Raw genomic sequence first — 22,175 nt, 5'->3', positions numbered from 1 at the left:
CAGGTGCGCTGTGATTAGTGTTAATGTTGTGTGTTTATATAGCTACACAGCTAATGTGTATTTTTGTTTTTTGTAAGGCCGCCAGTTATGTGTTCCCACTCTCCGTGTGTCATTAATAGGGCATGTGCGTACTGTCAGGATCAGAAACCGCAAAGCACGGCAGCTGAGTGAAAGTGGCACCACAGGGTCCACTGCTGACCAGATGGACATGAAGGGGGAGCGCTGTCGCTCCCTACAGATATCAAAGACAGAAAGATATTACCGCTTCCCATCCAGAAATGATGAGTCTCAGGGTGGCGTCTCATAAGAAAATGTTATAAATAGCCCGCTCTTTGGATGATCTGCATGATAAACACTGGGTTTTAATGGGGATTCAGTTAACACGGGCCAGTGAATTAATAAACTGAATTATGTATCTTGCACCGTTTGACGTGATCAGACAGACTGATGCATGGAAAGCGGGGGGTGGATAGAGCTACTGTATGTTGCATTGTGTATGTGTGTCAGCGTAATGTGTGTCAGTATGTGTGCGTGCATGTGCGTGTGTCAACCGAATATTGGCTGGTGCAGTGAACCAGGGAGCTCAGTCGGCCCATCATCAAAGGTCAGCAGCTCCTCCTCAGAGAGGCAAGATATATACACAAAGATGCCAGTCATTGTTCTTCACACACACACACACACACACACACACACTGAGTCACTCAGTATTTACACTGACAGTGCAGAGCGGAGCGCTGGCCTCTGAAGAATGCCTGTCCCAATCTGTTCCCAGCAGATGTGTTTCCATAGACAACGGCTGTGTGAAGTATTATAATAAGCAAAATAGCAAGATGGTTTTGGCTTGTCAGCAACTCCCATACTTCAACCATGTCTGCAGGCTATTAGCTGAGATGGAAAACTTCCCCCTGAAACAAAAGGCACCCTTCTCTTCTCCAGTGTAATCGAACAATACAGCTGCAGAGTGAGCCGGAGTTACTCCGCCACAAAAGACGTCCTCTGTCTGAGGACCTCACAAACACCTCTAATCTCCCTCATTAGGCCAGGGATGGCATACGTTAGATGAGGTTATTGTTTTGGGTATTGCATATATGAGCATCAACGTGCAGCAGCGAGCTTTGTGTTACAGCTCAAAAATAAACAGATCTGACCCAGGCAGGATCATTTTCATAAAGCAAACAAGTGAAGCCCAAGATGGAGCTAGACGAAATCTGTGCAGGGAAAATAATAAATACGCTGGCTGGCTGCCAGAGCCAAAATGGCAGACAGGTGTTAGAGGGCACAAAAAGGATAGTGGGGAAAAATGATACTGCTCGTATTCTCAGGCACATGAAATTAGGATAACATAAAAACAATTATTCGGCTTAATGTGTGTAATGAAGGTAATGAACTTTATTTGCAGCAGCGTCCCATTTTGGGGGTGTCTCAAATAATTGTGCAAAAACAAATTAATCCGTCTTCAGTCTGTTTTTAAATTTGGGAGCTAATTTGGCGGCGAAGGAGCTGAATGTTTTTGTCATGGGTTTGTTTGTCAGAGCGGGGTCACGGGCTGTGTGAGGAATGGCTGAACATTTATTTTGGGCCATATTTCACCAGGACCCGCTGAGGGATGGGACGACTGTATTGTGGAGATAGTAATGGTCACGTTCACTTTGAGAGTTTTAGTAGCCATATTTCCCTGACCTTAAGAACTCTTGTGTTATTCATCTTCAGGCGAGTGACTAGGATTGGCCATGGGATGAAATATATTCTCAGGTCGCTTGATAAATGCCCAGGGAGGAGGCACAGGAGGCTGCAAAGCTTTTATTTATCAATGCTGGGGAGAGAAAGGAGCAGGTAGAGAGAGTTGAGGACTATCAGGTGCAGACATTGTGCTGACTGCCAATGCAGCAAGAGTCCAAACTTCAACAGGATCCAGGTACATCGCCCCAGAGGAGATGAATTATAAGTCCATGCTGGCCCATCTCAAGTCAGAAACTGATCCCTAACCAGCCAGCCCTGGAGCGGGTCTGAGGAGCTGAACTGAAAGCTCAGGGAGAGGGGAACAAACAGAGATTGGCCCAGGGTCAACTCTGAAAACAGCTCATCACATGCACAGATTATCCGCAGGCGGGTGTCAATCATAAAGAGAGGTCACACACAAAGAGAATCAAAAGTTCTTCGCCAGCAATTACGTCAAGTGGAAATGAGCAATGGAGCACCGGGCAGCAGAGAGGAAGAGAGGTAAATTGGTGGAGTGTGTGTGTGCAGAAAGAGGGAGAGAGAGGGCGCGCTAGAGGGGGGACTAGAGTAAAGCCCATCCAATTATAAAACCTGATTAGCTATGTCAATTAAAGTGTGATGGATGTCCTTTCAATTATTGGCTGGCATCATGAAAATCAATGCACGAGGCCAGGAGGAGCTGAGAGCAGTTGCTGGTCAGGGTTGTAGTGAGCATCGGGATCGTTTCACTGTGACACCTGGTGGGTCAGATAAAACTTCACTCAGCGATGCTCCGATAAGCCACCAGAGATTACAGACAGAATAGAGGGAGAGAGGGAGGAAGAAAGAGGGAGAGAGAGTTGTCTGATTGACTGATTTTTTTTTATTGTCTGGGTGCAATAATGGTGTGCGCAAGGGGAAAAGGAAGAGTAGAGATACTGGATCTTTGCATCAGAGGTTAGCCAGGTGCCTTTGGTTTGCCCTTAGAAAGTAAACAGCAACTGGCCAATCTAAAGCTATGTTTATCCAATCAGCACAACCCGGTTGGCCTGTCTCCTCGCTGAAGGGTGTTGTTTTGTCTTTAGTCAGACTACACATCTCTCTGTAGACTGCAGCGCTAGGAGTCCAAATATCACAGCCTCGTCTGGCCTTTGACTCACCGAGACAATTGGATTCGGGTACTTTAATGAGAGGTCCAGCCATAGTCTCTCCTCCTTTTTTGGAGCTTATTGTTGAAGGTGGAAGGTTTAGCCCGGCTGCTTACAGTTAAGCACCTCAATGCTTCCCTGAGGAGTCAGAGGAGAGAGGCAGGTAAATGGACAAGATGAGAGGTGGAGGAAGGGTGTATATGTATCCTGTAGGACTCTTCATGTCGTTCGTTTGGTGTGTGCACATGCGCTACGAAATGTCAAGAGCAAAACACATGATCTTGTGTTTATCTTCAGCCAGTCATTCACAATTGATTGCATGTCAAGAGATCTCTGGCATTACAACGGGCCGCTGTAGAGCCCGGCTGCATATAATCCCGCTACTTAAGGTATCAGATTGTACTGAGATAATCACCCATGAAATAGATTCTGGCATTTTTCTTAAAGACTTGGGTATGTCAGGCGGCTTTGTCCGGCGAAATGGATTTTTCAAAGCAAAAGGAGAAGGCAAGGACAAACGGATGAAAGCGATGAATAGAGATGAGAGTGAGACACAGAGAAAAAATACTTTTTGGACCATTTTCTCTCTTTTTTTTTCAAACTTGACTGTTAGCACTCTGGTAATTTAATTGTGCCATTCTCATATCACAGATTTACTAACACCAATTAAAACTTGTCAAATCGGTGTTTCCAAGGTTGAGCATGGTTCCTGTTGAGCGGTAGATTACACAGTGGTGGAAAAGCACCATGACAGTCTGTAGATATTCATCAAAATATGTCATATCTAATGTAAATAAGGTCGGTTTTGACACCAACCTTTTGGACGTGTTGTTGCCGCTCGTGCTGAAATGTAAATCGCACATGCTGTCAGTAACAGGCACATGCTGTCTCCCCTGTTCGTCGTTATTTTTGTCCTTCTTTATTTCTAATTTGCAGTGTTGTACACTTGCTCTCCTCCTCCCGCTTCCGTCCTCCTTTTGTTGTCGACTCACCACACGCCAGCCTGCAGCACTTTAACCTTTGCCGTTGTTCTCCATCCCTCAAAGCTGCAGAGCTCAATGCGTCCCCTCCTTGACTGTGTTCAGCTGACAGCGCTACGCCCCCATGGCTCCCAGGGACAATGGCCCTCCACAAAGGCCCCAGGAGCATCCTCCACCTCCGCCACCAAATTCCCCCAGCCCTGGGAGACAGCCGTAGCAAATCCCATTCTCCTGCAAAACACACACGCACAATGCATACACACAAATGCAGGCACACGTTGTTTGTCTGGGCTTAGCTGTCATCTTCATACTGTACTTTTGGGAGAAAGACGCTCCCGCTCCTCTCTCATGCTTTTGAGAGAGAGAGAGACATTCAATAAGAGGTGCTAGAATTTCATAAGCAAATCCTTCATTTTTGCACTGTCTCTCTGGAGCATGTTGTGTGCTTAGAGAGAAAGAGACAGGGGAGAGAAAAAACATGTGAATGTAAGATATATATATCCGGTGCAGAGATGAGGAAAGGTAGTGCTGCAAACTGGCTTGAGAAACTGGTTCTTTCTCCTCTTCCATTGTCCACAGGTTGACATTGAAGTTTTAGGAATTCAAAAAGTTATTAAAATCAAGTTGGTTTTGCCAATGCTGGCTCTCTTAACCCTGCAACAAACAGCCAAGGACAAGGTCAAGCAGTGAGATGGCAAGCAAGGAATGTGGACCATGCTATTAAACGGTTTGAAGTGAAACCTTTTCGCAGAGGATTTTAAAAGATGTTCAAGCAGCACACATTGGTATTTGTCATTTAACATGTCAGTTGTGATTAATGATTTCTTTTCTTTTGTCCTCCCCTTGCAGCCGTGAATGGTGCAGAGGACGTGGCGCTCTACGTGGGCATGGTAGCGGTGGCCCTGTGTCTGACTCTGCTGCTCATCGTGGTGGTCCTGGTCTACCGGCGCAAGAAGGAGGGCCTGGACGCCGACGTGGCGGACTCCTCCATCCTCACCACTGGCTTCCAGCCCATGGGCATCAAGCCCAGCAAGCCAGGTGTGTGGGCACCGCGGCCACGCAGGCCTCCCCCCCACAGCAGTAGGACACTGTTCTTTGTTCTACCCTCCTCTGTGCGTCCGTCGGTCTGTCCGTCTGCCCACTGTGACAGTGCAGCACCCATCTACATGTTCCACTGATCCTGTGTTTGTATGTGGTTGTGGAGGTGGTGTGAATGTGTTTACAGTGGTTTTCGGTCTGATCAAGATGTATTATGTTGTGCGTTTGTGTGTGTGTTGTGCACGAGCTGTTTATTTGCCTGCCTGACACATTATGTTTCGCCACCACCTCATTGTCAGGAAATGTACCCACTCTGTTTACTGCCTGTGCGGAGCCTCTGAGGTTTACCAGCGAGTAATAGAAATACAACTGTCTGAGTTGGATGGAGATGGGGAACTGGGTTGCAGTGCCTGTGATTCACCGTTAAAAAAAGTCTTTTATACATTCTGGGTGCTAAGCTGTATCTGAGTTCTGTTTGGAATTGATTGTGTGGTTGCTAAACAGACAGACAGAGATAGAGGGAGAGAGAGAGAGAGAGAGGGGATGGGAATTGACTGGCTTTGGGTGGAATTTGTGTTTGTGGATTGTCAAGAGTATGTGAGTCTTCTGTTTTCAGCACCATGTGTCTTTCCTGTGTTTGTTTCAGTTTTCGTTGTGTGTTGCAACAGCTTGAGAGAGTGTGAGGTCTGTCTCTGTGATGTACAACACCCCCCATTCCTCTCCTGTCACTCATGGAGTTTCACACATTTGCTTTTGTCTGTTATCTTTTTTAATATTTAAACAGAGAATTCCCATTTGCTCACCATCCAGCCCGATTTAACCACTACCACCACCAGTTACCAAGGCACCCTGCGCTCTCGCCACGACGCCACTGGGAAGTTTTCAATGACAAACGGGCCTCTGCTGGACCCGCTTCCCAACGGCTCGCACACTCTGCACAACGGGAAGCTTAACTCAGACCCTGCTGAGTTTGTGAGCAGGCTGTCCACTCAGAGCTACTTTAAAACGCTGCCCCGCGATGTAGCAAACACCTCCTACGGGACCTTCAACTTCCTGGGAGGGAGGCTAACGATTCCCAACACAGGTGGGTTCTTGGTTTATTTTAATAGGGTTCATAGATTTATGTCTCAAAGGGGGCTTTCACACATAAAGTTCAGTTCAATTTGTTTGGAAGAAGAAAATAGATTGTTGCCTTTTTAGTTTTGGTCCAGTTCGTTTTCTCACTAACTGTTTTTAAATTAACTAAGAGCTGTAAACATAAAGTCATATGGACTGCCAGGTAGGATTGTGCAGTTTTGGTGATGTCGTCCTGCTTCATAATGGACCTATATGAGAAATCAAATGACAGCAATCATGAACAAGCAGCAACCTCCGAGGCTGAAAAATGAAACCGACACAGATGTGCCAAAAACTGCAGTTCCTCTAATGACCACTTGAGGCTGGCTCTAAAAAGGAGGCAATCCCCAAAGACCCTCAGCTTTACAGCAGAAATAAACATGTTTACAGCCTGGTACAAAAACAATTTTGGTCTGTAGCTAATTTCAACATTCATGTCAACTGTACAGGGGGTGAATTTTTAGATTACTCACTCGTAAAAATTACACGTAACTAAGGGTGTGGCCGCTTCGAGTGACAAGCTGTCTGCAAGGTGTCACCACAATATGTGTCATATCCACCCCTCACTCCTCTACAGCTCCACCCACTCATCCAAATTTGGTCACTTCTCGCTCCAAAAATCCAAGATGTTGACAGCCAAAAAGCCAACTCGAGGCTTCAAAATGCGAGTCCACAAACTAATGGGTGACACCATGGTGGCTACATTCATTATTTTCATACGGTCTGTAATCATGGAGCACTTTACTGCTCCTTATGTGTATTATGTGAGCTTTTTCTGACTGGGTTCTCTGGGGGTCATAGAGAGTTCAGTTTATTAGTTGAGACTGCACTTTGCACATCAAAAAGAGATTAAAACAGGACCAAAAAAAGCATTTTCTACCTTAAGAGTGGGGTTGTGGTCTCTACATTTCCCTTAATCTTAATGTCAAACTGCTAAAATGCAAACACACTTCTGAACTCCTTTCACTCTCCGACCTATTAGGAAAAATCCCTACACTCACATGATGACATGCCTACATGTTATGTAATGGTTATCAAATGGTCTTCTATTAACATCGGCTGTACATTGATTTGATACACATCAGGAATCGCTTTTTTAACAGATTTAGATCAGCTTCTGAGATGATGCTGTATGATCAAGACAAGCCTCGTTTTTGTCCTGTTTCATTTAATGATACATGAGGTATAGTTGCACTTTCAAGTAATCATGCTCCTAAAGATGCCTGAGAACTCTTCATGACATTCAAGAAGACTAAAAACAAAGACGGTGCAGTAAAGTGCAGCATAAATTGGTATCAGTCCATGGAGCACTAATGATGTTGGAGGACAGTCCCCAAAACTGTTCAAACGATGAGTTACCTGCCAAAAGCCCGGTCAAACAAATGGGTCAGAAATCTACTTGCCCAAAATAAAAAACTTTTGCCCCTATACAAATTGTTTTAGTTATTAAATAGGAGTTGGAATCACCAGAGGACCCATGATACAATATTATCATATTGTACTTAGGTCACAATACGATATTATTGCGATATGTTGAGTATTGCAATAAAATATATTGTGTTTATATTGATATTTATTACCTTTTTTCCAACTGAAAATTATTTTCCCAAAGGAAAACTTAGTCAACATCAGTTTTACCTCATAAAATAAAGTTTTCACTCTGTTCATCTGACTTAAATCATTTTTATTGCAGCAAAATATGTTGCAAAGCAGACAGACTGACCAACAGCGTCATAAAACCTGTCAGAAATGCTGCATACACCTGACAAACTGAACTGTTGGAAGATTTAACGCCCTCTGCAAGGCCAGATTAAGCACTTGAGCGAAACACTTCACATGCAGGTATCCGCTAACTGAATGGTAACACCCACCTTAGAAGCGTTGTCTGTTACAGCGACAAGGTTTTGGTCTGCAATCCCCCATTCTTGCATTGCATTTTGCAGGAGGTCTGCAATGTTTGCTCCGGTGTGACTTTCCTGTACAGCTCTAGTTTGGAGAACAAGAGACAGCAGTCGCCAGTTCCTGCTGTACTCAAAGATTCCTCAACGTCATACTTAATTTCTCTGTAGAGCTTTGGTACGGCTTTGTTGGTGAAAAAACATCGGGACGGAGTCACATATCTGGGTTCCAGTGTATTTAGCATGTAACAAAAGCCTTCGATTTAAACAACGCTGTATGGATTTAGATCTTTGCTTTGCTTTGATGGACTGTGTTTTTCTTCGCTCCCTCAGAGTTGGTAGTTTTGTCAAGCTAAGTTCGTCCAGTGTTGGTTGATTTTTTGACAGAGCAGGTTTAGCATTAGCTTGGCTATTAGTGGCTAACCCTACCTGTGGACAGTGTGTGAAGTGAGCCCTCATTCTCGCAGTATTACCAGAGTATTTTTATATGACACTGCTTGTTAATCGCACCTGTCATATCCAAGTCCTTCTTTCCTCCTGTGTTAAAAAATCCAAAAGAAGTCCCAACGGTTGATTTAAACGCTGACAGTGCATTTCTGATTTCTTTCCCTGGTGCCTCCCTCTTTGTTTTGATGAACTTCCTGCCAAATGCCGCTGACTGAAAAAAAACAGCACCATCTAGTGGACCAAAAAAGCAATTGATTTTTTCATTTTAGTACCAAACGTTGTATAAAAATGTGTACTTGTAAAAACTAATAATGTATACAATAAAAGAGCAGTACTTGGCATCTGTGTATCAGTACAATATTGCCACGCAAAATATTGCGATACTATGCTGTATCATTTTTTTACTCACCCCTATTTTTAAATAACAACAAAGACTACAGTGAATTGTCACATTTAATCAGAAACTTGACGTGCCTTTGACGACCCCATGTTATCCGCCTTGCTCTCAGACTTGTGGGAAACTGCAATGCCTAGTTTGAGGTTCCCCTACATCCTCGTCATCCAGCTAACCTCCTGCTTCCAGGATAATTGAAAGGCTCACTTGCGCTTCAGCAACTTTGTCTTTGCAAGTGGCTGATCAGTACTGCGCATCTGCAGCTCTCAACAGAGATGAAAAGAAAGCAAGATTTCTCACTCTTGTCATCAGCTCTGGAAAAATACAATGTGTTTATTTCTGTTGAGTTGCTAGATTTACTAGCCTGCATGGCATTTTACTTGCCCTGGGCAATTGGGCAATCCTTATAATTGAGCCCTGCGTAAGTCTTTATGATTACAGCTCTTGGTTCATTTTAATAAATTGATGTAAACAGAAAATGGGCCCAAAGTAAAAGGCAACAATGTGGGTTTTTTTCTAGGTCCGGACCAGTTTGCCGCTTCCAGCTGTAATCCTTAAATGTGATTCATGAAAACTCCAAGGCAATGAATAGAAACTAAATCTGATTCTAAAGTTGCAAAGTAAAAGCAGAGAACTTTTCACTCAGGTATTGTTTGAGTAGACACAGCATTGTAAGTCTGTGTTGTGTAAGGAAAAGGAGATTTCTGTAATCCTCTGTAGGATGTTGTGTTTGCTGCTACACATCAAACAAACAAGAAAAGTTCCACCTAAACAATGTAACATCTGCTACTACATGTAGAAATACTATGGGAACAAGTTGGTTTTTTATTTGCATTGCACATTTCACACAGTGTCACGTCTTGTACATAAATAACAACATTTACAGAAACTTTATTACACCTGCATAAATAACACAGTGTTTCTGGCTGGACATTAACAAGGAACATTTATCAGTAACAGTCCCATAAATGTCTCACTGTCTCATTGAAACTTACCCCGATCATTCAGCCTTTAAATCTTGTGCATGTGGGCTTCCTAATGGGTTTGTACCAGAAAAACACACATAAAAGTGTTTGAGCGCTTCATACAAAACAGCTTAGTGCACAGGCTGTGTTTCTCTCTGTGATACAAATGGGTTTTTAACTGATCTAAGGAAAAAGACGAGACACCAGCAACGCACATGAAAAGTTTCCTTGTTTAACTAAAAAGTGGACAAACAAAGAAAAGTCCGCACACTTCAGCTCCCTTTTTAGGTCCATTTATTCCATCATCATGGAGTGACGTTTCGGGCCACAGGTGCCCTTCTTCAGACCGAGTCTGAGTCTGAAGAAGGGCACCTGTGGCCCGAAACGTCACTCCATGATGATGGAATAAATGGACCTAAAAAGGGAGCTGAAGTGTGCGGACTTTTCTTTGTTTGTTTAGTTTAATTCTTTTAGTCCAGCACCTTCTTCACTTTTTGGATGTGCGCGGCTGCTCTTTTTATATGAACTAAAAAGTGGCTAATCCCGAAGTTAAGTCATACAAAAAAAGCAAGGTCTTATTATGTGTGATTGAGTAAAATGTTTTGTCAATAACACAGTTGCAGAGTACAAATAGTCTGCGCTCAGAACAGTGACAAGATGATGAACTGTAAAATAAAGAGTCCTCTCCTCTGAAAGATTCTTGGAATAAAACCTTGAGCAAATTATTCCAATTAGGCCCCTCTCTTCTTACAGAGCTGGTTGAATGTGTAGCTGATGTCCACAAGTGTCACTTGTGTGCTACGTGCATGGACAGAGGAATAGAGATAGTCCATTAAAGATAAGTCTGATGAAAGATTTTTAAAAAAAAGCCCACCATCATTAGTCCCCTATTTTGCCTCTCGTCTTCACATTAGCTGAGTACAGAGCTTATATAATTATACTGGAAGACAGTGTTTTCACTTGGCTCATTGTAGGCTGTCCAGATTAGCCGATGACAGTGCCAGTGAGCCAGCATCTTGCGGGAGAAAAGGTCTTTTCTTCTTGTGTTTTCCTTGCCATCACTCTCTATCTCTCCCTTACTCTTTTCTCTGCCTCTCTGCCGCTCTCTTACAGATATTTTATGCATGGATTAACACAAAGCCATGTAGACTATACCACGCATTGGCACCCGTCTTCTCATTGGGACGCAGAAAAACAAAAAATCAGCACTTGTATCCACTCAGAGGAGATATGCTGTCATTTAGCACAGTTTCAAAGCGAGCACAGAGAAGACAGTTTATAGGTTCAGACAAGGCTGTGAGTATTCAAAGCACCTTCGCCTTATTCAAACAGATGTTTTTATGGTAAACAGACCCAGTTTACAATCCCGAGACTGTTAAGACTGTGTCACACAGTCACTGTTTGTACCACATCTTAAATAGGATTCTAAGTGGATGATTTTGGCGTGAGAATCACAACACTATTGCCACAACACTCAAACTACCTCAATAGCTCTCTCTATTCTCCAAGGTGCATTCCCACACTCTCCTGGGGAAGTGTAATTTTCCTGGAGTAGTCTGTTCCATGGTCTCAATTATCTACTTGGTGGCAGACGGAGGACATTTAAACTGCGATGCAGTGTGTGCTTTTGTCTCAGCTAATTGTTGACCGCGGGGACGCGTGCCGCCTGGGCTGCCAGTGCAGAGATTTGCATCTACTGTACCTGACGGAGGCTGCCTCTGACCTTCAGAATAGATTTGTTTTTTTTTTTTCCTCTGCAGCCGTACAGTTTTGTTGAGTGGGCTGGCTTCCTTTTGTGAGATGACAAAAGCGTTGTTCAGTCAGAACAAATGAGCCTGTCCCCCTCTTCCTCACCACCACCTCTCTCTCTCTCTCTCCCTTTGTTGTTATTTGCATTAGGAATCAGTCTGCTCATTCCTCCCGAGGCCATCCCCAGAGGAAAGATCTATGAGATTTATCTCACTGTTCAGAGGAAGGAAGATTTAAGGTGGGTCTCTTTAACACTGCTTAACTGGCAGTCTTCCCTGGATGCTACTAGGCTGTTTGTTTTGATGCTCTACTGTTCCATTAGGAAAGGCTTAAGAGTCTGTGCCAGTGCTGTGGAGGAGGGATGTAAATAAATAACGTAGCCTTTTACCGGGGTGTGCACCATTTAAGTTAAATGAATTGTTTGGAAAACACTGTTTATCTGGCTTGCTGCGCTCAGTCTCAGAAGGCACAGTCATTGTAGCATGCTGTGATAGTGTTATGTTATCACTCAGTCATCACAACTAGGTCCAACCAGTCAGTAAGTCCAGCACGCTTTTTATTATTCTCCGTTACAGCTGCTGGATCATTTGCAGAGCTGACAGTATCACATCCTGCTTAGAAGAGACCAGTAAATTCTCACTAATAACTTGATGAGTAAAAGCACTTCATCTGAAGTCATTTCACCTCCCTCTCTCTCTCCTGGTGTAGGTTACCCCTGGCCGGCTGCCAGACTCTGCTCAGCCCCGTTGTGAGTTGTGGCCCTCCAGGGGTGGTCCTGAGCCGGCCAGTTATCCTCAGCATGGACCACTGCTCTGACGCATGCCTCGATAACTGGGCCGTCCGCCTCAAGAAGCAGAACTATGAGGGCACTTGGGAGGTGAGACAGCACTATAACTCCAGCACAAATCCTCCATAGAAAGACAAAGTTGCCACCCAGTGAATTTGTTAAGTCTTACTCAACTCACTGAGAGCTTTCTTTGAAAAAGTACAAACTTGCTCTGCAGTGACTTGAAACTGGCACTCAGTGCTGCATAGAGGCAGTAGCTCTGGCCCAGCACTCATCCACTCTATAGAGTTTAAATTATATTGACCATCAGGTGTTTTCTCATTGGAACAAAAGCCTAGAAGCAGTGGCGCTCTCCAGCTCAAGGGTTGCTAGGCAACATGTTTCTCAAAACAGAAATTCTCTAAGCAAATTACTGATCCTCAAAGTACTCTCCTGAGTGCTCCTTGACCATTTTTGACCGCTGCTTCCAATTACAGAGTTCCCTCCCCGTTTTTTCTATCCATGGAATTTTAAAGTAACCAGAACTGCCAGGCTCCAATAGGATAGAGTTGGAAAGAGTGTTGGTGTCTATACACACACACACACACACACACACACACACATTCTTGTGCAAACAAATGCGGTTAGAGGCAGTATACACATCTTCGCAATCCGTAGAGATTGGAAAGGGTGCTGGTGGGCTTCGGAGTGTTAGTAGGTCTTCTTTCATGTTCGATATTGTGCATAAATTATTCAGCCTCCCCGTGTGTGGCAGCGGTAGGGTGTCTGTGGGATGGATTGGCCTGTCTGCAGCAGAGGTTAGACCAGCACTTTTAATCATCAGCCGGACCAAATATAGCCCAACGGCCTGACTGCGTGTCCACCAAAGGAAAAAAAAGTGCCAGGTGGACAAGAGAATGAGAGTGAAAGCAACCACAGAGAGTGTGAAGAGGAGGAAAATGAAAGAAAGGAGGCAAAGAAGGGAAAGGCACAGTGGACAAGCAGGTAATGTATATGTGGAGGAATGATTAGGAGGAGTGGAGGACTGGAAATATGGCCCGGGAAAGAAGAGAGAGGCATAAAGAGATGGTGAAAATGGACATGCAGAAGGAGTAGGAGAAATTAATTGCTCTTAGAGTGAGCGCTCAGTGGTGTAATCGAGCCACCCCACTCTCTGCTCCACTTGGAAGAAATATTAAGATGATGAAAAAGTGAGACTCCATTGTGGTTGCATAGCAAATGAATTGTGTCAATACTAATTCTATTGATGTAGATGGTGTCTGGTTGAATCGATCCTAGAGGGGCTTGCTGGGCATTTGGCAGGCAGAATGCTCTCTTCAGCTTGATTGGGTAATGAGAAGAGTCAGTCAACTGGCATGATGGGATTTCAGAGAAAATGTTGTCACCTTGGGTCCAATTTGTCCCCATCAAATTAGCCCGGAGAGCAGTGGAATTATCTCATAAAACCATCGCGTACTGTGATGGGATGGGATGTTTTCGCAAGTCTGTCATCTTTATTAGAGATTCAGTTGTGATATGGCACTTCGGCTCTGTAACAAAGCGAGAAAAATGCAAGATGTTGCTTCTCCAACATGTTTAAATCTGTCTTTATTTTTTTTTCTACTTGGCAAATTAAAGTACCAATTAATTCTTGTACTGCCTGTTGATGTTTTTTTTTTTTAAATGCTTTTCGCCATCAGGCAAGAGTGTTGTTTTGCAGATAAATTGGCTAAGTTGTTTTCACCTTCCTTGACAAATCTCAAAGGCTGAAGGAAATTCCGGAAATCCCAACAATCCGATATTTACTGCACCTCCACCGTTTTTTCTTTCCTCCAGCACCATCTATTCTTGCCAGGAATCTATTTGAGTCTCCTTTCATGTCAATTGAGTACCTCGTTCATGCATTATTAAGTAAATTGATGGTTTTCTATAGGATGTGTGTCTTTTTATGAGGCAATGTGTGGCTTCATGTCAGTATGGGGTAGGTGTACTGCAGTGAAAAGGGAATCTGAAGCAAGAACAAAGGTTTTTTTTTTTTCCTGATCTAAACGGTTATTCAAAAGTTATGTAATATTACCTCTAAGAAATACTTCAGCCCCAGATTAGCATTTGTACATCAGCCATTTGCCTTGTGTTACATTGACTGCATGGCAAATACTTATTTTTTCTTGCATGCCTCAACGGTCAATGAAAAATCCAAACAGAGGAAATTCTTGATGAACTAAAATTATGGGTGTCCAGTCGTATCTTCAGTACGTCAGCTAATCTATGCTTTCTTCAAACCCAAACTCCAGCTGCTGTAAAACGCGCACCCCTTTTACTTCATCAAGAATTTTCTTCGTTTTTGGATTCTTCGTTCACCGTAGGGGCATGCGAGATAAACAGCATTTCCTTCACAAATTCAACAGAATGCAGGATGAGTAATTGATATACCAGTGATCATTTGGAGGTGAAGTATTCTTTCAAAGACCTTTGGCTAAAGCATTACTCTGTCACACAGCAGAGTTTGAGGCCTTGCTACTGCACCAAACTACCTTCCAAACAACCCATTTACAAACACACACCCACACACAAAGACATCAGGTACCCAGGCAAACACATTACCCTTGCCTCCTACATAAATTGGGTGCTTGACCTTCCATCCACACCTTGTTGTTTTTTTTTTTTCTCCCACTCGCCTCCTCCAGGACGTCCTGCTGATGGGGGAGGAGCTGGTGTCGGAGCCCTATTATTGCCAGCTCGAGGCAGAAACTTGCCGGCTTTTCACGGAGCAACTGGGCACCCTCGCCCTGGTGGGAGAGTCCCTGCACATGGGTGCTGCCAAGCGCCTAAGGCTGGTGCTCTTCTCCGATGCATACTGCTCCACGCTGGAGTACAACATCAGGGTCTACTGCATGGACGACACACAAGACGTCTTTAAGGTAAATTGTGACAAATGTAGCGCTGCCTGTTATTCTGTTTGGCTGGCGGTTTCTCAGCCTGAGATCGCATGGTTGATGGGTTCTGCATCACCTGAGTGATAGGTAGGCTATTATGTGTAATAGCATTGTCTGTCACATTGGAAGGTTAGTAGAAATCAGCGCATGCATATAGGAGTTAGGCGTAGCCACGGTAAATTGAACAATACTGCAGGCCTTATTACACTATGTGCAGTTCAAGGGTGTGTGATCTGTGGTGGTGATGTCTCCCCCTGAGTCTATTGAAACAATGCATATGTCCAGGTTAATCATGGTATATAGTACAATCTCTGAGTGTGTTTTGTGTGCATGCCTACAGAGATGTTTAATTCCTTTCATGCTGTCAGTAGTTCCGCTCGGCTGCCGTGGGCCAAGAAGTTTCCCATCACTTTGTTCAACAGCATATTCCGCTTCTCGTTTTTGCTCTCCACATGGACAGAGTATAATCAAGCACTAATGCCTTCCTCTCTCCCCCGAGGACTGCCTCTGAGTAGCCTGTTAAGATTTCATTTGCATGGTTAATTAGTAAATTAAAAGGAGAGCCTGCCCCAATCTTTTCCCAGCAACCCCTGTGCTCTCGCTCTTTCTCTCCGCACCTCTCTTTCTCTCTCCAAGCTGTTTCTCTTCGTCTGACACCACCCACAGCCACAAGAGCCACTTCCCACTCGAGTCCACTTTTGCCAGGTGTAATGGCTGACCTCCTTGTGCAGAGGTTCGCCACTGGCACAATCTATGGATGGCTGTGGGACATAAACAATGGGAGGCGGTGGGGGCTCAAGCTGAAATTAGCACTCTCACATTCAGGGAGCTGAAGATGAGATGAGAACTGTGCACAGGCTCTAGCTGTGGGGTGAGAATTACCAAAACCTCTCCTAGCTTACATCTGTCTTTTAGTGGCTCAATTCTGCCCCTGCTGCTATCTTTCTCTGTTTCTGACAGCTATTGCATGATAGCAGGCGCGCTCAGGGAAATTGCTGGCTGACATTCAACTGTGTTCTTACGTAGGAATAAATGTAAAATGTAGCATGCAGGAGCTACAGCCTGTGCTGTGGGTTTTTTTTTACAGATAGATATCAACCCCTTTTGTTTACTAGCTATCAAAGCAGTTGTAATGATATGGTTGTCTTTATATATTCAGATCATCGGGTGACCCAGTGGTGTTTTGCTGCAGTATGACTGTTGAAATGACCTTGCACGTCCTGTGTTGGATGCAGGAAGGCTGCTGGTGCACAAAAACTCTTTCTGTATGTGTGTGTGTGTGTGTGTGTGTGTGTGTGTCTCCCTCTGGCTAGCTCTTGTTCTGCTATTCTCCCGATCTCTTAGCCAGGAAAAGGACATCTGAGCTTGTTGACTCCAGCACTTGTGCTGCCATACTCTGCAGCTCCCTCGACACCCTTGAGTGCATTAGCTCCCTGTCTCTCACACAACCTGGTCCTGTGGTAAGCCACGGCGTCTCCAGGGTTTTGTAGTTTTTAGTGAGTGATTTAGAACGTGGCCCACACTGTTTAGTAATCTCGACTTCACACTGCTCTTGATGCTATTATGGAGGGAGCAGTTCATTTAGCAAGTACATTAACCACTTTGAGTGGAGATTAAACTTCCCTGGAGAGGTTCAGCCTAATCACTAATCACTATCTTTAAAATGCACCATTTATGATTACACTTTCACTATGGCTACCATTAGACTTAATTGTGGTGTGCAGCGGTGTTGGAGTAACAGTAGGTGGTACGGTGGAGTGGCACAGCAGCATTCTTTATGTTTGAGTTGATGTACAGTGCACCTTCAGTACATGTGAATTTTACGACAGCATTTGCAGCCTGCGAAGGAACTGCGCCCCGCTTTTCAGACAAGAAGTCGACTTTCCATGCATTAAACAGGCTGTACTTTTGATGGGAGATGAAAAAAAAGCAGAACAGAAAAGGCATTTCTCTGCCTTTTCTGTTGGCTGTTCAGTGGCAGGAAGAACTGTAGAAACCAAAAGGGATACTGAGGTTTTCTCTCCGCTCCCCTGGCTGGCTGTCAGTCTTCGCTGACAAGCCTCCATCAGTAAGAATGACATATTCGCACACCCACAAACACATGCGCACACATGCATGCAGGCTACACTTATGCACGCTGTACCATGCAATCTCTTATCTCCCAATTACAGCAGATTAGAACCAATGTTATTGTCTTTGATCCTAAGTGTGCGGGGGCTCTGGGGAAACAGTGACATTTCCGTCTGATGCTTGCCATATGTTAGCAGGGCTCTGCCGGGACCAATTAAGTTAATATTTAATGTGTGTCCCACTCTTGATGGGCCCAGCCAAGGCTGGCGCAGCAGCAGAGGAGACATGATCAGCGTTTGGTAGCGCCCTCACTGTGCACTCAGTTGTTCCCAGCTAGACCTGTGGGAGAGCTTCACTGATGTTCTGCCATCCCACAACTGATTGAAACACCTGCAGTGAACCAAGCCTCCAACTCGGTACAGAGATAGACCTAACACCGTCATGTAATTAAACTGGAAGGGTGCCGACCAAGGTGTCTTTTTAGGATCGGAATACGGTGCTGCTAGTTTTTTTTTTTTTTTTTTACATTAAGCTGCGATATTCAGAAGCTGTCAGCTTTTGGTGTGGGGGATAAAATGTTCAGTATGTTTACCACTGAGCATAATCCACGTTTGAATAGTGGAACAATAACAAAATATCCCGGTGTTTATTGATAACCAAATGTTCTCCCTTTACACCCACTTGTCTGTGTTTTGTGAGGCCAGTGTTGTTGTACAGTATAAAAAAAACATGACAAATGATTTATAAACCACCCACTTTCTGTCAGATTTATTTTTTACAGAGGTTGAAGCACAAGTCAGTTTTTCTGTATTGAGTGCTAGACTTTTTTGAGGGACCACCAGAAATACTAATCCACTAGATTTTGCAGTGAATACCTAGATATTTTTTCCTGTGTTGCCAAAACTCTATGGATGGCAATGTTGATCTGGACAGAATATCTCAGCAACTATTGGATGGATTCCCATTAAATTTTGCTTTGACATTTATATCCCCCAGAGGATGAATCATACTGTCTTTTGTGATCCCTTAATCTCGCATAGCCAGACCTATCTCAAGCTGTGTGGGTTGTGTGTATCTCTTTAAACCAATCACAATTGTCAAGGGCGTTGCCAAGCCTAGATGCAGCAACGGTGCCCTTCCCAAATACTTTTGCAGGTGTGAACACTAAACTCCTGAGAAAGACAAAACACATGAAACATTAAAAGACATTTGAGCGTGTTTGCTGCTAGCTCGGATATTGTTTCACACACAGCGTCTGGCTATGTGAGACTAGTTTCACGCATCAATGGGGATTTTGAAAGCAGAGGCTTGTTACTATCCGAGAGGGGAGGCCAATGACATGCTTTGTACCCACAGTCTACATCCTGTGAGCCAGACTAGTGACGCCCTGACTTTACCTCTAAAAGAGCGATGCCAATGACTCTGAAAACCTTGGAATGAGTTTGCACTTTTGCACTTCTGATTCCCTTGACTTTAAGTTAGTGTTTTTTTAATGTGTTTTTGGTTAGATGCTTGAAATAAGGTCTGTGGTTAACACAAGCTTAAGAGACTTTCAGGTTTTGTTCTACAACATAAAATATGTCAGTAAATACCGCACTTGTAATTTCTAAAGCTTTTACATGCTTTAAAAAAGGCAGTTAACAAGTGGCAAAAGTAGACTATAACAGGCTTATTGTGATGGTGATGATGAAGTTGTGATCATGGTGTAGTTTTTTTTTATAGCTTTACTTATGCTTTTTACTTCTGGCAACAGCATGTGCACTTAAAAAATCATGAAATTGGTGTTCATTTGTGAGGATTATCTTGTTGAACAAAACAAGTAAGTGTCATAAAGCATCTTGTTTGCTACCAGGGTTGCAGCAGTATACTGGTTTAAAGATATACTGAGGTATGACAACTGATGGTTATCATACCTTGTACTTTTCTGCAGTATTGGAAAAAAATGCAACTGGACAGAGAATTTCACCAGCATATGCGCATCTCCTTCCCTCCTTGACTGCATGTCAAACTTAGAGTTTCAGTTATGATAAATAATTTAATCAACCAAAAAAATCCTATTTTTATCATTTCCTTATGGTTGCTGTTACTGATAATAACCACAATAATTGTGTACCATATACCATGATACTATTGTTGCCTCACAGCAAGAGGGTTCCTAGTTTGAACCCAGGTGGGGGGATTGAACTTCAGGGTGGGGGAGCCCTTATGTGTGGAGTTTACATGTTCTCCCCGTGTCAGCGTTGGTTTCCTCCGGGTACTCCAGCTTCCTCCCACAGTCCAAAGACATGCAGGTTAATTGGTGACTCTAAATTGTCCATAGGTGTGAATGTGAGTGTGAATGGTTGTCTGTCTCTATGTGTCAGCCCTGTGATAGTCAGGCGACCTGCCTCTCGCCCAATGTCAGCTGGGATAGGCTCCAGCCCCCCCGCGACCCGTAACATGATAAGTGGTTATGGTAAATGAATGAATACCGTGAAACTTTTCAACCATGGTATTTTCTAAGACAGTTATCATACAGTTCAATCTCAAACTGTTGTAACCCTTTATGCCACAGAGCTTCATTTCTGCAATAATCCAGAATCCAATGGAAAAATCCTGCTGGCTTCTTTGTCAAGGGAACCAGTGCAATGTAAATTTCTGGGATGGCCTTCAAAATAGCATCACTGCAACACCCACTCACCAAATAACACTCCCATCAGCTTTACTTTAGGGCTATTTAGCTAATGATGCTAACACACTAAACTCAGACAATTAACACGGTATACCTGTTTAACATCAGCATGTCAGCACTGTCACTGTGAGCAATGAGCATGGGAGCATGCTGAGGTTAGCATTTAGCTCAAAGCAGTGCTGTGCCTGAGAGTGGAGTCTCACAGAGCCTCTAGCACGGCTGTAGACCCTTTAATCATCATTGTAGTGAATTTAAATGACATTTAACAGCCATAAAATTCCCCAAATGGTGAAAAAAACTGTTTGAGTTGACTCCGTTTGTACTCCCAGTATTGTATTTCAGACTACAGAATTTACGCTTTCATCAATATTCATGTAATGAGGCCGATACATTCAGCTTTTTGTCTCTTGATTGTAAAAATGTATGTACTGGTGTTAAATGGCTGTTTAATTGATGTCCAACTGGTTAAACAGTGGCTCCTGGAGTCTTTTATACAGTGTTTGACCTCAAGCTATTATTCTTATTTGCGTATAAAAGGGCTCATAAACAGTTTATGTGCTCCCTTCCACTATCGCATTCCCCTCCTGAGCTCCTGAGGAGCAGGCTACATTTGAGCTGAAACTTTTTTTGCTTTAATGTATCAGAGGAGAGAGACCCAGCATTTAGAGAGTGTAATATAAACCGTTTTTCTGATCCCTCCATCAGAATAGTAACTGGCAAGGAATTCTAGGAAAAAAAAAAACAAGAGCATAGCCCAGTAATTGCTGGCATTAAGTTAAACAAGACAGTCAGCTTTATCACTGAGCCCAGCAGAGAAATTGTTTCCATATTATATTTCTGTGTTCCTGTGTGCTGTTTTTTTTCCCCCCATCCTGCTCTGTGATTTATCAGGCAGAATGTGCATCTTTTCCCTAGCAAACACAGTCCCCATTTATAACTGAGCAGACAAGTCCCTTCTATTTGTAGTTATTAATCAGAGTTGACTGTAGCGGGCACGGCCACTGGAGCTCAGACTGATAGACTCTCAGTCAGAGAGGAAAAGCCTGTCACATCCTGCTGACAAATACACAGATTTATGGAGCCCACATAGCCAGGCTACTCTCTATAAACAAATGCATTTGCCTGAAAAGAGCAGCTCTGAAAACGGATCGTCAGCTATGAATGCACACTTTTAAGCACATGAGGACACAACATTGCAAAGAGCAGGGGGGCAGGGGGGTGAGGACGAGTTTATGAGGATATTAAAGGTTGTGTATCTCTCTGTGTTTCGGATGACATGTGGCTTCACTAATTAACTGATCAAACGTTACTTATAATCCCCATCAGAGCTAGTTATTGTAAGTTAATCGGTTTATTACAACCAATCCAGAACAATAGCAGCAGCAATAGTAGCAGCATGACCTTGCTGTGCGGAAAGTAGCCTGTTTTAATCTGGAGCTTTGAACCAGTCCAGTTCTTTTCATGTGTCTATCTATATATATAGGCCGCTGCTAATACTTTGATTTGTTTAGACTGTGTTTCTCTCCTGCATCCGATGGCTGGCTGTTTTTGTTGCAAGAGAGAGTTTGGTGCAGCCGCTAACCTCTTTCTGTCAGCACCAGCCCGAAGAGATTAGCTGTATGAGTGTCTCTTGTTTCCCAGTGGAGCCCAGCCCCAGTCCATCACAGTCCCAGCTCTGGTCCAAGCTGAGAGGATGAGGGGATGGGTGAGGAGCGTGGTGGGAGATGAGTGAGGGTGGGAAGGGGGTTGAAGTCATAGAAAAACTGTGGCCATGATTGCAGTAATCCTGTTATCTCTCCTGCTAAAGCTGGCCACTCTAGTGACCTGGAGACACAAATGTTAAGCTGCCTCTGTCTCTCTTCTCTCTTGCTCCTACTCTTTTCACTCCTCCCTGCTCTATCTCACTCTCTTTAGCCAGCCTCATTGAATGTCAGGGGGTGGTCTTGGCTCTGCCTGACTCTAAATTCACAGTCTTCACACACACCACAGGCTATCTCGAATTCCGTCAGAACAAAAGGGGTTTTTCTCCTGCAGTACTTGAACTTCTCGCCCATCTCATGCATCTTAATGGTGCCACAGTTGTACAGGGTCAGGGTGTCTTAAGGAGAAACCGCTCTCCTTATCTCCACTAAATGGAAACACAATTTAGCTGCGAGTTGATTAAAATGTGATTTGATAAACTTGTTCAAAACCTTGCATTGTTTTCCCTCAGAAAGAGTAAATAATATGGTCAAATTTAGCTTCTCATCTATTAGCTCGCTCACACTGTCATTTGTTAACAGGATAATGGGGCGTAAAG

General features: G+C 43.8%; 1 protein-coding gene across 4 annotated transcripts in view; it reads left to right on the top strand.

Moving 5' to 3' along the window:
* unc5a (unc-5 netrin receptor A) overlaps positions 1-22,175 on the top strand; it is a 163,036-nt gene that overhangs the window by 130,175 nt on the left and 10,686 nt on the right. For 2 of the 4 annotated variants that reach the window (XM_033633372.2, XM_033633374.2), the window contains 5 exons: positions 4,676-4,906; positions 5,649-5,948; positions 11,584-11,671; positions 12,142-12,310; positions 14,887-15,120. In XM_033633372.2, the coding sequence (XP_033489263.1) occupies positions 4,676-4,906; positions 5,649-5,948; positions 11,584-11,671; positions 12,142-12,310; positions 14,887-15,120 (1,022 nt within the window). The remainder of the gene's footprint in view (positions 1-4,675; positions 4,907-5,648; positions 5,949-11,583; positions 11,672-12,141; positions 12,311-14,886; positions 15,121-22,175) is intronic. The other 2 variants (XM_033633375.2, XM_033633373.2) reach the window with 1 other exon arrangement.

Source organism: Epinephelus lanceolatus, chromosome 7, assembly GCF_041903045.1.
Source record: "Epinephelus lanceolatus isolate andai-2023 chromosome 7, ASM4190304v1, whole genome shotgun sequence".
Lineage (NCBI taxonomy): Eukaryota > Metazoa > Chordata > Actinopteri > Perciformes > Serranidae > Epinephelus > Epinephelus lanceolatus.
Note: the sequence above shows the minus strand (reverse complement) of the source record. Positions and strands in the feature narration are given on the sequence as shown.